Source organism: Condylura cristata, unplaced genomic scaffold (genome assembly GCF_000260355.1).
Source record: "Condylura cristata isolate star-nosed mole 26May11 unplaced genomic scaffold, ConCri1.0 scaffold00025, whole genome shotgun sequence".
NCBI lineage: Eukaryota > Metazoa > Chordata > Mammalia > Eulipotyphla > Talpidae > Condylura > Condylura cristata.
In genome coordinates this window covers 11,461,493-11,478,482 of record NW_004567126.1, presented here as the reverse complement: position 1 = coordinate 11,478,482, position 16,990 = coordinate 11,461,493, and the positions used below count along the sequence as shown (strand labels likewise).

The window sequence follows — 16,990 nt, the reverse complement described above, 5'->3', positions numbered from 1 at the left end:
AGTCAATGAACCTTTATGCCTTTCTGATACATATTGAAGTTATTATTTTACTAATTAATTTTGATACACTCAAAATATCTAATGCTAAAAGTGACTGAAACTCTAGCTATATAAGCTATGAGTTATGTCATCCAATTTCATATATTATTCTTTCTACAGAAGTGGCAAATTCTAAAACCCTAATTTATATGGCAGGGAAGGGAACTGAGTACATATTACCAGGGATCATAATAAGAATCAACTCCAGAAGAGGAAGAGTGGGGGAAAAAATTTCAGCATGTAGGGCCCAAAGTCATAAAGGTTTAGGTAATAAAAATGCAGTAAAAGAAGGTGGAGGGGACAATGTAAAGATGAAGCTGGAACAGATTAGGGCTGGGCTTATGGGAAAGAAAATCTTCAATATGGTAGCCTCCCTCCAAGTTTTTGAGATAAAGTAGTAAGTCAGAGATGTTATTATGTCCTGTGGTGTGCTGGTAAATGTTTAAGCTGGCACTTCAAGGGGAAAGGCTTTGATTTATAGTGTTTACCAAGTGGCCATGGTGTAAATACTCCTACAAGGCTGGCTTTAAGCTACACAGTGACACCACTGAATGCAGAGTCGAAAGAAATGGGGAACAGCTTGTTATGTAGTGTTTACAACGCAGAGCACACTAGATGAAAATAACCTTCAAAGTGCAGATAACAGTAAAATAATTACCTTAAAGTTCTAAGTATTTATTAGCTTCGCTTTCAATGCATCACTCAATTATAAATTGACATACTTTTGTTTTTAATTATGGCTATGTTCAACAGCAGTCCTACAAAGTTCCTAAAAATTTCATAGCTGACTCCAGGCTCTGCACTAATGTTTATCTGTATATTTGGTTCTGTGCCTGAACCACCTACCCTGAGTAGTTCCTGAGAATAGGGTTTTCAGCAGTTTGTCAAGTTATATGCTTATTCTATGACCCTCAGAAAATATGGAGACAAGATTTAAAGGAAACAGATTGCAATCTACTTCTTCAGATCTTCTACCTTGAGGATATGGCTCAAGCTATATAAAGAAAAGCTGGTTTGTCTACAAAAGTGAACGTACTGAAAAATATTTTGGTAAACTTAAGAGTGAATACTACATTAGAAATCAAGGCAATTAAGTCTGGAGCTTTGTTCACAAAGAGAAAGGAATCAATCCAACTAAGGTCTCTCTAAGGAAACCCATCAAAAGCTGAAAAAGAGCCCTCCCTGGTGGCGCAGCAGGTTAAAGCACAGCACTAAGAAGCTAAAGCCACTTCCCCATGAGTTCGATTCCCGCCTGCCCCAGAGGTGACCACATGGCGTGGCAGACCTCTCCTGACCCGCCCGCTGCTCCCCTCAGCAGTGTACTTCATAGATCTGCCTGTTCTGCTCCCCACTCTGCCTCTGGTGAAGCCTCTCACCGCCCCTGAGCCTCTGGCCTGTACCCCAGTTCTATATGTACAAATAAATCTTTAAAAAAAAAAAAGCTGAAAAAAATTCAACAGGGAATATGTTCATCACAGACTTTTAAAAGAAATTATTATTATATGGCTTATTTAATATGGGGCTATATTTTTTGGGGGGGCTATATTTTTAATTAAGCTCAGTAAAGTACTGCTCCTATTCACGGATGCATAACACATGTATTTCATTAGTTAGAAATATTTGACCTCAGAATTTTTCCAGTTTTTCATTTCAGAGTGGAACTTCCTATCTCACATGTCTCTAGAATTCATATGCCATGAAGTTCAAATTTGGAAGTATCACATCCCCTTCCTATATTTTCCCTCACAGGATCTTTCCCCATTCCAGTCTCTCATTTTGCTACCTGGTATATACTCTGTAACTTTTCAACTGAATTTAAAAAAATAACCAGTACCCTTAATTTCCTTGAAATATTAGCCTTCTGCTGAAACAACACAGCAGCTCTTCAAAACTAAGTCAATCTACTTCTCTATTTGCAGACTTCTAGAGTGCTAGAGAAAAATCACTTACTGAGGAGATTTGAACCAATATGAATTCACAGTCTTCCAGTAGCAATGCCAATTATTTGTGCTCTACTCCCTAAACTTTCTCGAGAATCTATTCTCTTTTGGGGTCTTTTTCCAGTCAGATCTCTGTGCCCCTGCCCACACTATTCCATAACTGGTATTCAAGCCACAAGTCAATGAGCCAAGTAATCTGTCTACTAAGATTTTGGAGCTAGGGTGAAACTTTATCTCCACAGAGTTGTAATTAAGAAGTTTTTACTGTTTTTAAGAAGAGGATGAGACAAAGTTAGCTGCTAATGCATTGTAAAAAACAAAAACTGGAAGCAAGTCCCTATTATTATGGTATAACGGAGGAAGTGCTTATTTTAAATGAATATTTTGAGAAATGCTGACATCCTTAAAAACTACAGCTATAATCTATATTATGGATAGCAATCCCTAAAGTTTCCTTGAATCTCTGTGATCACTACCTGCCCTCTCTATTCCTGATCCCCAGATAACTATTGATATACTCATGATATTTCCTATCTTTACACATTACTTTGAGTTCCCTACAATTTTGTATAAATGGAATCATACAAAATATGCTCTTTTGTTGTTGTTTTTTCCCCCCCAGCACAAGTATCTTGAAGATCATTCATGTTACTGTAAATATCATTAACTTGTTCCTTTTTATTCCTGGCAGCTAACTTAATGATGAAGATAGGCTACTGAAAACTACAATTTTATGTGAAATGAGTGAAACATTTTGTTCACTGTGGGCCAAGATTCCTTTTATCTCATCAACATTAAAATGTTATTCAAGAACCTGCTGTATTCTGTTGTAGAGATAACAACCTTTGTTTATTCATTAATCTTTTGTTGATTCCAGTTTGGGGCTATATGGTGCTATGAACATCTATGCATAAGCTTTTATATGAACATAAGGTCTCTTTTCTCTTGCATAAACACCTAGGAATAGAATGGCTAGGTTATCTAGTAGGTGTATATGTATAACTTAAGAAACTGGAGGCGGTTCAAGATGGTGGCGTGGGAAGTTCTGAACTCACCTCCTCCCACAGATACACCAAATATACAGCTCTGTAAAGAATAATTCTCCCTGAAAAAGAAGCTGACAAACTGTTTCCCAAACTGATTGCAGCATCTTATACTTTCCACCAGCACTGTATGAAAGTTCCAGTTCTTCCACATCCTCACCATTCTAATTATAAATGCAACGTACCTCACTGTCATTTTAATTTGCATTTCTCGATGCTGACCATGACTTTACATGTTCAATTACCATACATCTTTTTGTGATGTAAGTATTCCATTCTTTACCTAATTTTTCCTACTTAGTTTCAGAAGTTCTTTGTATGTTATAGCTACAAGTTCCCTATCTGATAGTCATTGCATATATTTTTTCTAGAATGTGGCTATTTTTTAGTACCTCATTAGCAATGTTTTTCAGAAGTCCTAAATTTTAATAAAATCCCATTTATTTTGAATTGTTGTTTTGGTGTGTATTTATAAAATCTTTGCTCAACCCAATCCAAACACACAAAAATATTCTCCAAGCTTTCCTCTATAAGATTTATAGTTAAGTTTCACATTTGTGCATATCATTCATTTTGAGTTAATTTTGACAGCTTAAGTTTTTTAGAAAAGCATACAAATTGTTAACTGTTCCAGTACTGTTTGTGAAATGGATCAGGCTTACATTATAGAACTGATATTGAACCTTTGTAGTAAATCTTCAAGTTAATTAGTATTAGTTCTAACTATAATTTTTCAGATTTCTTTTTACTATTGTATGTCCTTCGCATTTCCACTTGAATTATTTAATCTGCTTATCAACTTGACAAGAAAAGTTTGCTGAGATTGCACTGAGGTCAAGTTGGGAAGAAATGACATCTTAACCACAAGACTTCCAACGCAAACAGAGAAATATCATCTTTCCATTTATTTAGAAATTCTTCAGTTTCTCTCAGGAATGCTCAGTAGTTTTTAGCACACAGATCTTTCATATCTTTATTTAGATATAGCCCTAAATATTTCATATTTTCAATGCCATTATAAATGGGTTTTATTATATTTTCTGACTGATGCTAATGCTGCTACTCTGTGGAATTTCATTTAGAGTAACAAGATTCTCATACACTTGTCCCAAGAATTTACTTCATAAAGTTTGTATTTTAAATATAAAAATTACGTTTATTTCTCCCTTATTACTGTATGTGAAAATTATACTGATTATTTTCAAGACTGTATTTATATGTAAGCAGTTATATAATTTATAAATTTCATGTTGGAGTCACAAGGATTTTTGAAAATTTACTGTAAGGAGAGGGCATAGAGTATGATGAAGTTAAGACACTGATTAACCCATTTTGCCAATAACTTCCAAGAAAAGGAATGTTTAACCATCATTTGGTAGGACATTCTGTAATGCTATAAATTTACGTAATATGTAAATTAAAATGATAAATTATAAAGGCTATCAAGGAACATATTCTCCCTAAACATCAATGGCAGTTGCTTAATGGCATGTAGAAAAATAAAAGCAACAAGAAATACACCAAAATTTATGAATTTTTGTGATCAAGGGAGTGAAAAATACAAAATTGGAACTTGTCACACTGGTCTTCTGGTTCTGGCTGCCTCATTACTTGTGGTCACTGTGAACGAGAGTAATTTCTCTAAGTTTTTTTATCTCTAAATTTCTGTAATTTTCAATTAACAGATGACCCATTACCACCTTTTCTAGAGAAATTTATGATTCACTAATTGCTTGTATTTATTTGCATGAAAGTGATGCTTAACTTAAAAAAATTAATATTGGCCCCACTTAACAACAAAAAAGAAATTTAAGATTCATTATCACTATACAATTAGAAACTACTGTTGGTTCATTAAATTACTACCATGTTCTATTATTTACTCAGAAAGGTTATGCTTCCATCTAAAGCTCTGACATGAAACAGTAGAGTAACAATGGGTTTCAACCCCTCTACACTTTAGCTTCTTCACCTGTAAGACAGGTAATAACAGTAACTTCTTCATAGAATTGTGAGAAGTTATGGTTAAAAGAAAGCACTAATGACAGCACATGTGAAAAGTATTCGAGGTGTGCTATAATTATTTTTATTTGTAGACACTTTTATTTGCAGAAAATTACTTTTATTTATATTTACTTTATTTGTAGATCATATACTTCCTCTTGAAATTGTATGACATTTCAGGTGAATATTTACAGAATATAACTTAACTGGGAAGGAAATATTCTTCTATTTAATTTTAAGTAATGAAAAGGCACAGCTTTACAATTCCTACATAAATATGATGGCCTTTAAATATAACTGAGCAGAAAAAAACTTCGTTATTAAACTACTATAAGAGTTAGGCCTTAAATATTTTCCCTTTTGGATAAAATATACTTTTCTGTAAATAAACTATGTGTAACCACATTAAATTCCTAAAATAAGGAAATATGTATTGTTACTGGGGTAACAATGAAAAACAAAATATCTGACCTGTGATCATCTTGTGGGAAACTAAGAGAACATGTGCTACAAAGTAAAATTCCATCTCTAAAGGGTATTTTATCCATTAGAGTAACTGTATTCTGAGTATATTTTAAGGAAGATTGCTGGGCGAGGGAGTATAGAACACTTGCTAAAGCAGGTTTAATTTCCTCCTTCTACCTGTATACACGAGAAACAAATAAGGCTGAGTTAGTGATTCTCACATTTTATGCTTAATAATTCAGGTATAAAATTCAGATCCAAGATAACATCCTCTGAAATTCTGATCAGTAATATTTAGTTATAACATATTTCTCAGGTCATTCTAATGCCATAAGCTCCCAAATAAAACACTGAAAAAAAATGCCACTAAAATAATCCTCAAAGGACAAATATTTAATATTTGTCTAATTACATTTTGTGCCTTTTATGTAAGGAAAAAGGCTTTCCAGACACCTCACCTTACATTTCCAACAACTGTATAGAGTCACAAAAGTTGGTGTCATTTAACTTTAATTAAAAAAGATAGTGAAAACAAGCAAAAAGTTTCCATTTTTCACTGAAGAATACATTATATGACAAAACAACTCAGAAAATAAAAGATAAAAGATTCAATATATTCTTTAGGCGGCTAATAAAAAAAATCTCAGAATTTTAAATTACTATAGTTAATATAATTTCACACTTCCCACTCCTAGAAGTTTAAGAAAAGAAACAGAGTCATGGTATAATTTTAACACATGGATGAACTAATCCTTCTGTTACCATATCCATTTTATGGTGCAGGCTAAAACAATACAGAGAACCTGGCAAAATGCTGATTTTTATCAACCACCAGCTGATTAGCAGACTCTTATCTACACTGTTTCTAGGAGTGGTCTGAGGGGCCCAAATCACAGATCAGAGTACAGTCTTCACCCTATTCTATAACTATCAACATAGAACTCTGAGTTTTACATTTTCATGTACTCCCCTGGTAATTCTTGAATACACTAATGTTTGAGGATCAGTGCAACAGGAAAAGTAGGAAGAATTATTGGTAATAGAAGAATAAAGGTAGTAGTAGGGCACCCCAGTGGGTTAGTAAATGCTATTCCATGGACTAGCTTTTTTGCAAATTATGACAAGAACCCAATGTCATCACATACCTATCAGGATAGCTGAAACCCAAACACTGAGAATATCAAATGCTGGTGGGGCTGCAGAGCAATAGGAATACTCACTGCTGGTGGGAATGCAAAAACAGTACAGTCATTTTGAGAGACAGTTGGTGATTCCTTACAAAACTAAACATACCCTTATGATTCAACAACCATATTCCTTGTTATTTACCAAAGAATGTAAAACATATATACGCACAAAACCTGCACATGGATGTTTACTGCACTTTACTCATAGCTTCCAAAAACCAAAAGCAACAAAGATGTTTTTTAATAAGTGAGTGGATGAATAACTCTGGCACATCTATAACAGAGAATATTAGTCAGTGATAAGAAAAGGAGTGAAAAGACATGAAGGAAATGTAAATGGCTAGTTCTAAGTAAAATAAATCAGTTAGCAAAGACTATAAATTCAGCAGGTGGTTAATAAAAATCAGCACTTTGCTTATTCTTTTCAATGTATTTTAAAACAAGCTGTTGCTGTTAATAGGACAACACAGTGCATGTGTGTGGGGGTGATTATATGAAACTATGTACTATCAACTCATTCTATAAATGTGAACTAAAAAATAAGGTCTACTGATTATTTTTTAATAATAATAAAAGTCACTACACCAAGCAACTACCCAGCATCAGTTCACAGCAATATAAAGAAAAGGCTGCCACACTGAGATCTGAACCTTTGTTCTGTACTGAGATAGCTGGCTGGGAAGAAGACAACAAGCATACATGTGACTATGATGAAAGAAAAAAGGAGAGCTCACATAATACAACACTAACACACAAGGTAAGCAGACCTGCAAGAGAGGAGACCCGGGACATGGTGTACCCAACATCACCTTTCCAGAAAGCTCCCCAGCGTGTTCCAACCAGGATACTGTGGTACCCCAGTAGTGTGGTAATTTCCATGCTGAGAAATAACAGCCACACCTTGCTCCCTTTACTCTCTCTCCAGAGAATGCTCAGATCTAAATGGTCTTAAACCAAGGGAGACCTCTGTCCATGTCACCTCAAGTCTCCTTCCTCTCCTACATTATCAGGCAGACACACCTCCTGCCTCTGTTTCATCCTTCAGGAACCACTGACAGAGCCCAGTTTACAAAGTCCATCTTTGTGACCAGGGCCAGCCAAGCTGGCTAGACAATGACCATGACATTCCAAGACTATCCTCTGGCCCAGGTCATCAGGGGACATCCTCTTCTCAGAAGACAATCACACACAAGACTTTATGCCCCAAATTCCCTGTGCCAGAGCTCTCCCTCTACCTCTCAGGGAGTCCTGCTTGACTCTGAACCATGCCCTCCCCTCACCCAACACTAAGACCTGCCTATGTTCTGTGCCCTGCCTCAGGGAAGGTGCACAATGCTTAGAGGGCTCGCTGCCACAAATGACAAAAGAGTCCTCTCAGCGCCTGTGAGTATGAGGGGTGTTCCTTCTCAGAAGCTGTCCCACACTTTCTCCTGAGGACAGCAGAGAGGACAGGGTACCCATAGAGCATTCATTCCCAAAACTCTTTTCTTCTCAGGCCCTCATGCTATTAAGCAGTTGTGGCCAAGGGTCCAAAGCTTTACCTGCCCTTGGCATGGAGGCCATCCTGGCTCTGGAGAGGCTCCCAGTCAAGTCTGTGTAAGAGAGCCCCTAAAGAGCCTAAACCACCCCTAAATGTGGACTTACCTACCTCACCATCCAGGACTGGTTTATACTCTTATGGACTGAACTGTATCTTCCAGATACTCAAATGCTAAGCTGCTGATCCTCTGTATCTCAGAAGGTAACTCTATCAAGCTGGATCTTGAGGAGGCAATTACAGTTATCTGAGATTATATATACCTATCTGAGGTTATATATACCTAAGATAACCTGGCTGCTGAGAGAAGACTAGGACAGAGAGACAAAGACCAGAGAAAAGACCACTTGATGACACTGTAAAAAGATAGCCATCTGCAAAATGAGCTGAGTGGCCTCAGAAAAAGCAATTATGGCAGCACCTCTATCTTGTACTTCTAGAACTGTGAGAAATAAATTTCTTTTGACTAGATAACCCAGTAGTATTGTTATGGTAGACCTAACATGGAATGGGCATCAAATAAACAAAGGAATAGATTAAACTTAGGAACAGCCATATTCAATAATAGAAAAAAAGGCAATGAAAGTACTGTTACTCACAGTCTAAATGTATATTATCCATCTATACCAGAATACATGCAACAACAGGAATTCTGCAAAATTTATATTAGAAAAGCTAAAAAATTTAATAACCCCTCTAAAAGGAGTCACATAAAAGGTATTCTTATAGAGAGTAAGTTTCCCTAATATTTCTAAAAATCACAATGATAAGAATGGCCTGTGATGCAAAATATCCATCACATAAGTGAAAGTCTACTACTAACTTGAATCCGAGATCTCCCAGCAGTGGTACTTAGACCACTGTACTGAGGTCCCTCTGGGATATTGCAGGAGGCCTGCGGGTGCCACCTGGCTGTTCACAGGGCCTGCGTCCAAGCACTTGCCTTAAACTCACAGCAATGCTACCTCTTCATATTTAGCTTCTATGCAAGATTCTGTTTAACAATTTCACTGAGTTTTTAAAAAAAAGTATGAAAACAACTCAATCATTCCAGCTATTGAAACTTAACGATCAGGATCTTAAAGGGACCCATCCATAATATCATATACATAGAATAAATTATGATTATTTCCTTTCTCAACAGAATATTTAAAGGATGGGCATATGCTCATAATTTAAAAATATCTAACAGTAATTGAAAACATCACCAATAGCCTAACTAGCCTAACAAGGAGTTTTTTCCTAGATACAATACACAAATTATCACAACGTAACAATGTAAAGTCTGGTAACAGTAAACCTGTATGCTCTGCAGGCCACAGGTGGTTATCTTTACCATACACTTACTGTCTGGGAAGGAAAGTAGAAAACTCCTCTGGACAAAATTAATAATAGGAGAGTAAGTACAGAAACCATCTATGTTGAGTGCTGTTCAGGCAACGTGATCAGGCAGACATGAATCTGGGTCGCTGCACTTACTGACCAGGCATCTTGGCTGTTTTACCGTCTCAAAAATGGTCCCTCTCCATAAGATGGGGGGTGACAACTGTCTTGAAGATTTGGGAAGTTTAAAGAAAACACTGTAAAAAGTGCCCAGCAACAACCAGAGTATACAGATGTTCCGTCCATGCCTTCCCGATCACCTACCCCCCCTGCAATACACCGTGTGGTGCATCTACAAACAGCAAGGAAAAATAAGTTATGTAGACTCTTTCCTTAAAGTACAGGATTCCATTTTTCAATAAAGTCTTTGACAGTGACATTTAAAGGTCCTCTCCTGGCTTCATGGGTGCTCCAAAGGCACCTCAAATCAATTCCTCCTGTAACTCCAACATGATCTAAACAGACAGAATTGCCTCTCCTAGACCAATCTGGATGAAAAAGAGTACTTTTATGAAAAACTCTTCACTAGCAGTTACAAATAAATCCTCAAAGTTTCAAAGCCTGTTTTTCAAGTAATTTTGCTTGGCAATTAATTTTTAACTAATTAATCTACACTAACTTCTAAAAGATTTTGTTTAGGCCATAAACTAATTGCTGCCTCTAGAAAAGTTTGGTAGATAAATCTATACCTGGTACAGTAAATATTTGTTACATGAAAGAAGGGCAAATCTGCTCCCACCCTTATAGTCATAAAATTAAAATGTTAACAATGACTAGAGAGAAACTACCTGCCAAGAAAAGCAAATGACTTGTCTAAGATTATAAGGCAGCAATATTAAGATCTAAAACATTTTAAAGCCAAACTTATTTTTTGATCATCATTTCCACAACCATGGAAAACTGACCTCTTAATCTGAAAAATGACAACCCCAGTCTTCTATTTCGCTTTGTATTTTATTGAAAGCACCTATTATTCATAGCAGTTAAGAAGAAATGAAAATATAGAGACAAGAACATTTGCAGGATAATATGGGTATAATAAATTGCAATAGATAATTTTAATAGAAAATGGAAAAGTTAAAATTAAATTTACAAAATAAAAAACAAGATTATTTAAATTTAATAAAATCAACATTTACTGAATGAAAATTATGCATGAGGCTTGGCCTAACTATTGTATATATATTATTCTCATACATTTGATCTTCATGATAACCTTGTAAAGACAGTCCTACAATCTCCATCTTATAAATGAGCCCCTGAGGCAAGGGCTAACCCAACATTAAAAACCCAGGCAATCTGACACTACAGCCTATGCTCTTAGCCACCACATTATACTGGTTTAAATTGGGTGATTATTTTTAAGTAAAATACAACTTATAAAAACCTAATAATTGATTAACTGATATGTAGTTAAAGCTCAAAGTATTTATATAATACTTAATATTTCTCACTAAGTACCACCAGCATTTTATTTATATAACATTTTAGAAACACCTTAACACAAGCAGATCACAATACCACAAGTTACATATTAAGGATACAATTTTAAGACATTTTCAGATATTCTTCTATTGGTAGTTTTAAAAGATGAAGGAAAGTCCCTCCCTGGTAGTACAGTGGGTTAAAGCACAGTACTAAGAAGCTAAAGCGACTTCAACATGAGCTCGATCCCTGCCTGCCCCAGAGGTGACCCACATGGTGCAGTTCCCCTCAGCAGTGTACTTCATCCATCTGCCTGTTCTACTCCCCACTCTGTCTCTGGTGAATCCTCTCACTGCCCCTGCACCTCTGGCCTGTACCCTAGTTCTGTATGCAAAAAATAAATAAATCTTAAAAAAAAAAAAAAAGATGAAGGAAAACCTGTACCCATCTAGCATATGGAAATTGGTGCTACTCAATCTAAAAGATGCCATTATCCAGTATCAAATATTTAGTCATATATGGAAAAAGAAATAATACTGCTTTAAATTCTGTTGCTCTACATTTTAGCACATTATTAGTTAATAATGCATTTTAAAGAATAATATTGAATTAATTTTAAAGAGAAACGATATGACTCATTTTTTAAACTTTTTCATTTTTATTAACTATATTAATACTGAGGGCTTCAAAAATGTCATGAAAGTTTACTTTCCATGCACTAACCATCTACTTTTAAGTGGGAAACATATACCATAGTACAGCAACAATTTCAGTTACGATAATCATCTGAATTCTTTCTACAAAAAATGCTATGATATATGAAATATCCTTTCAGTAAACCTGATGATGTAAATTAAATAATGTGAATCATGACTTAAAACCAGTATTAAAAATAAAGCAGAGTCAAGCCTGATAGTCAAAAAGTAGACATCAAGTCCAAGACTTTGCTCACTCACTATATCCATATCGGGAGCAGGAAAGTAATAATAAAACCACCACAGCAGTTACCAGAAAAGGTAATTCAAGCCTAATGCTATGTCCATTTTTCCATTACTAAAGACAAAACTTCTGATTTAAAAAAAATATTATAGCCAATATATGCTGTAAAATGTTTTTAAAAGGTATGATACTAAAACATAAAAACAGTTTTTTCAACCTTTCCTGCATTTCATTCTTGTTGCCTACCTGAAATCCATGCTTGCCTCTCCACCAGGTGCTCAACACTTTAGGGGGCATGTCAATAACAGAAACAATGTCTCCCACCTAGGAGGCAAAAAATGAAATGTTTTTAGTCAAATTTTAACCAACAGTTATGTACAAAATTTATATCTGATTGTAATAAGGAGGCTAGGTACTATCTTTTTCACTGACTACTTCTGGAAAACACATATTTCTTTAACGAACTAAATAATAGTACATTATCAAGAAAAGGTCAACACAAAGACTGTGATCTAATGAAATGAACACATGTAGTAACTTCAGAAAAATTTATAGCATAAGGCTTTAAATGCTCTACATAGCTGTGATCACCACTTCCGTTAAAATACTGTTAGTGAAAGTGTTACAAATTTTAAATACTAATATTTAGAACAAAAGATCTATTTACACCTCATTTAGAGAGGACTAACCACACCTTAGCTCTGTACTGAGTGCTGTCCTCTCTTTTAATCAAATAGGAAAGATACCTACAACTTAATTAGAAGTTTTACATTTACTTAGTAATATAAAATTTGATAATAAATATATATCTTTTGATAGATGGTTCTATATCCACTACATTGCTTTCTTTTTACATTCTAAATGACAAAATACTTATACAAATATGAACAAAATCATAGATATAAATACCAAAAATAGATAACGGAGTTATATTCTTCATTCAAAATAAGTGGTGATCTTTAAAGTCATCTTCATACTACTTATTGTAATTAAATATTTAAGAATTTTTCTGTGTATATTCATAACTTACTAAATCATGAGTGAATACTCTTCATGAAGCCATTATTTATTAAGTCTTGATTTCTTTCAAGAACTACATCCTTTGTGATAGAACCTAACTATTTCAGCTTGAGAAAAGTTCAAATTCTATATAATAAAAAAATTTACACTGTCTTTTCTTGAATAGTCAGCATTTTTGTCTCTCATTAATCAGTATTAAAGGAGGAAATTTAATTCCCCTTCTTTTGCATTGTAAGAAATGTTCATTTTGCTTTTTGTCTATTCTTTAATTCATCTTTGAACAAACAATTAGAAGAAAGCATTATTGGCTATAATTGCGTTACTAAAACAGACAAGACAAAAGACTGAAACCTGACTTTGAAAAGTTCACAAAGACAAAAAGGAGAATAATCATCACTGCATACAGTGATATGTCAATGATAAGCCATGAGAATGGTTCAGAATGACATTTAATACATGTGGGGAGCCATGTATTAGCATGCAAAACAGAGGAAATCAAGAAGGACTTCCTACAAGAAATACGAGCTATTTCAGCATAATTTTCAAAAACAAGTACAGTAGTAAATGGCATTTCAGAATGAAAAATAGTAGGAATATGAAAAACCTGGTGCTTATAACAACAGAAGTAATTAAAAACAATGAAATATGAGGCTGAAAAGGTAGCAAGGACCAGCCTAACACATAGCAGTCTTTAGCTGTTTACCTCTAAGGTCAATTCATCAGGAGCCCGAGCAGTGTACCTCTTAATAACATGGGCAGCACCAACGGCAGGAGTGTTAATGGATGACTCCTCATGGACTAGAAGGTGATTTCCCTTATTATCAATCTGAAAGAGAATGTACCGAGAGACAGCTAAAGACACGGGCCATACAAAAATTCTGTGACTACCTATAAAAGGTACTTCAATGTGTTTTAGAGAGAATATAATCCAAAGACTTTCTTTAAACCACCTTTTATCAATTACTTAGTAATATGTGCCAATCATTATGCTGTGCATATCACATATATGATTTCATCTCATAACTCTAAAAGATACTTATCATTTAAAAACAAAGATTCTAAGGCTAAAAAAAGGTATGTAATTTATGAGAGATTAAGTAATCTGCCCAAGATCTCACAGCCAGTAATGCAAGAATCAAGATCTCAACGGAAGATTTCCTTGTTCTAAAAATCTTTATTCTTTCTGCTTTCCATCCTGTCTTCACTATTTCACCTGGATGGTGAGAATAACATAACTCTACAAATTAAGAATATCTAGCATATTTACCAGCTACTATGTTACCCGAGACTTAATTCTTAAACCAGGTCCTTTAAAAAGTTAATTGTTTCTTGTTCACAAATAACTGAGTGTTTCCTACAAAGAAAAACAGACCTGAGATTTTAAAAATTATTTTATGTGTCACATTTCCATCCTTCATTTCTTTGATAACTGAAATGCAATAACTATCAAAATTAAATTGTTTAAGTACATAACTTTAAAATAAATCTTAAAAATCAAATTAAATGGAATTAAGTAGTACCTCCATCCAAGTGAGGGCAGGTCCACAATTGATCTTGTTGCCAGCAATAACTGAAAGGCGGGACAGGTAAGCCATAAGCATCTGAGTGACCGACTACAGAGAGAGAAAAGATTCAGTGGTAACTCAGAATAAAGGTACTCTGCTTTGTCAGAGGAACTGATGTAAACTGCTTTGTTGTGTTTTTGTTTTGTTTTGTTTTGTTTTTATGCTGGGGGGAGCTGCAGATTTTTAGGTATTTTAGTAGTTAAATTTTTCACAATGGCTTAACAGTTTTATGAACTGAAGCTAGGGACACTTACATAGAAATTCTCTGGTTTGTTTTTCTTTTTGTAGACTTTAATCCTATATCATCAGGGGTCCAATTATTTTATAGCTTCTAATTTGTTTGCTTTCTGAATTTTTTCTCTGAAAATATTAAAAGATAATAGTAGCACAGGCATACTTGGTTTTTCTTCCCAGTTTCTCTACTCAGAAACCTTTCTCTGATACCTAGTCTAATCTTCCAGGCATTTGGCCTCAGAAGGACAGTCATAAGCAAACCTGTTTGTCCTACACTATGGATCAGCTGATTGGTCTAGGAATGAGATCATCAAACATTAGTTGGCCTGACAAATTAACATCGGAATCAGAAATTATGGTAAAAAATTTCAGTTCAGTCTGGCTGCTGTCTTAAAAGAGGATAAAAACTTTGGATCTGTTAATGAGGCATGTTCTCAGAGTCTTAGCAAAAAAAAAAAAAAAACTGCAATAGATAAGCAGAGGTGGGAAATGGAGATAGAGAAATTTCATGTTTTCTACCATGTCTTAAATTCCTGAGATCCTGCACCACCGCTCTTGCAGTTCTATCTGCTTAACTACCCTGGAATCTGTAACAACAGACTAGAAAGGGCTCCCACAGACTCTAGAAGACATTTGGCATTTTGTTTTCAAGTCTCCAATGTGGTTGATGTTTACTGTCACTACAATTCTTGGTCTGTTTTTACTATGTGGAAGCTTTCAGGGTTTACTCTATTTTGACATTTTGAAATTTCTAAACAGTGTTTTTACATGTATGTCTTTTCACTCATATTTAGTACTTAATGGGTCCTTTTAATCTGAAACATTTAACTTCTGTTAGCTTTAGGAATTTTTCTCTTCTTCTTGGGTGGAGGTGCATATTAAGTTTTACTTATTTCTAGCTACTCTCTCCTCCTCTAAATCCCTCTGCAAGGCAAGCAGGAACTTCTGGATCTATTTTCCATGATCCCCAACTGTTCTCTCACAGCTTTTAATTTTTTAATCCCTTAGAGGGCTATATTTTTATAAAATAATTAAATTGCTCTTCCAACTCACCAATTCTTTCCTGATTTGTGTCCATTTTGTATATAGTCCAGTTGGATAGGTTTACTACTATAGAAATTAATTTAAATGACCAGATGTTCATTTCTAAGGTCTATTATTTTCTTTTCATAAAAATCTGATCTCATTCCAAAGATGTGATGGCCTCACATTCTCTCTGTGCATAGTAATCATGCCCTTTGGACTACCTCAACTATACTGAACATTCTGCTCCTGTACTGAAGATTTCTGTTTTATTTCTGCAATCTTCTTGCATGTTACTCTTGCTATATTTTCTCAACCCCAAAATCCTTATCCCATCTACTTTCAAACGTATCTCACAAATTTTCATTTCCTGGAGGTTCTTTCTATTTTCTGATGTTATATACAACCTCTTTAAAAATTTTAAGGTTCTTCTCATATTTTCCCTAGAAATTTTTGGCAGGAGTGGAAATATAAGTGTATAAACAGAGTCTGTCATAAAATAAGCAAACAGCATTTTTTCAAAATGTATTTCTTTGATTAAGTGACATCTACATTTTTCATCTTACATTCTCTTTGAAGAATGCTCTCCCCTCAAATATTACCCACTTATACATCATGATATGCAGATTTATAAAATTATGTATTGAACCTACTTTACTTTTGAACAACCTACACAGCATTACTAATTTTCCAGTTATGAAACAGTTAAATAATCTGAAGAATCATCCTGAGTGTTTAATGAAAGCTTTTAATTAGTATATGGGCAAAATTTCCACTAATTTAAATGCTCTGTCTACTTCTGTAGGTACTAATTGCTTACCTCTGGACCGTCCTTCAGGGCATCAGAACGGGGAAGCTCTGAGAGTTGAGAGAATCGTCGGTCATAAATACACAGATGAAGGTGTTTATCAAGTACCCGAAAATCTTCATAACTTCTTTTAACAATCCAACTTTTGCCCTGTGGGTAAGGGGAAAAGATTCTCATGAATCTTCTCTATTAAGAAGTGCTTATGGGCCCTCCCTGGTGGCGCAACGGGTTAAAGCACTGCACTAAGAAGCTGAAACCACTTCCGCATGAGTTCGATTCCTGCCTGCCCCGGAAGAGATCCACATAGCGAGGCAGACCTCTCCTGACCCGCCCGCTGCTCCCCTCAGCAGTGTACTTCGTCGATCTGCCTGTTCTGCT

At 35.0% G+C, this 16,990-nt stretch overlaps 1 protein-coding gene across 4 annotated transcripts in view; it reads right to left on the bottom strand.

The window, feature by feature from the left end:
• Window positions 1–16,990, bottom strand: part of ARHGAP32 (Rho GTPase activating protein 32) — a 108,723-nt gene that overhangs the window by 54,673 nt on the left and 37,060 nt on the right. For all 4 annotated transcript variants that reach the window (XM_012729758.1, XM_012729757.1, XM_012729756.1 and 1 more), the window contains 4 exons: window positions 16,625–16,762; window positions 14,503–14,595; window positions 13,686–13,808; window positions 12,209–12,286 (listed from right to left, as the gene is read on the bottom strand). In XM_012729758.1, coding sequence (XP_012585212.1) covers window positions 12,209–12,286; window positions 13,686–13,808; window positions 14,503–14,595; window positions 16,625–16,762 — 432 coding nt within the window. The remainder of the gene's footprint in view (window positions 1–12,208; window positions 12,287–13,685; window positions 13,809–14,502; window positions 14,596–16,624; window positions 16,763–16,990) is intronic.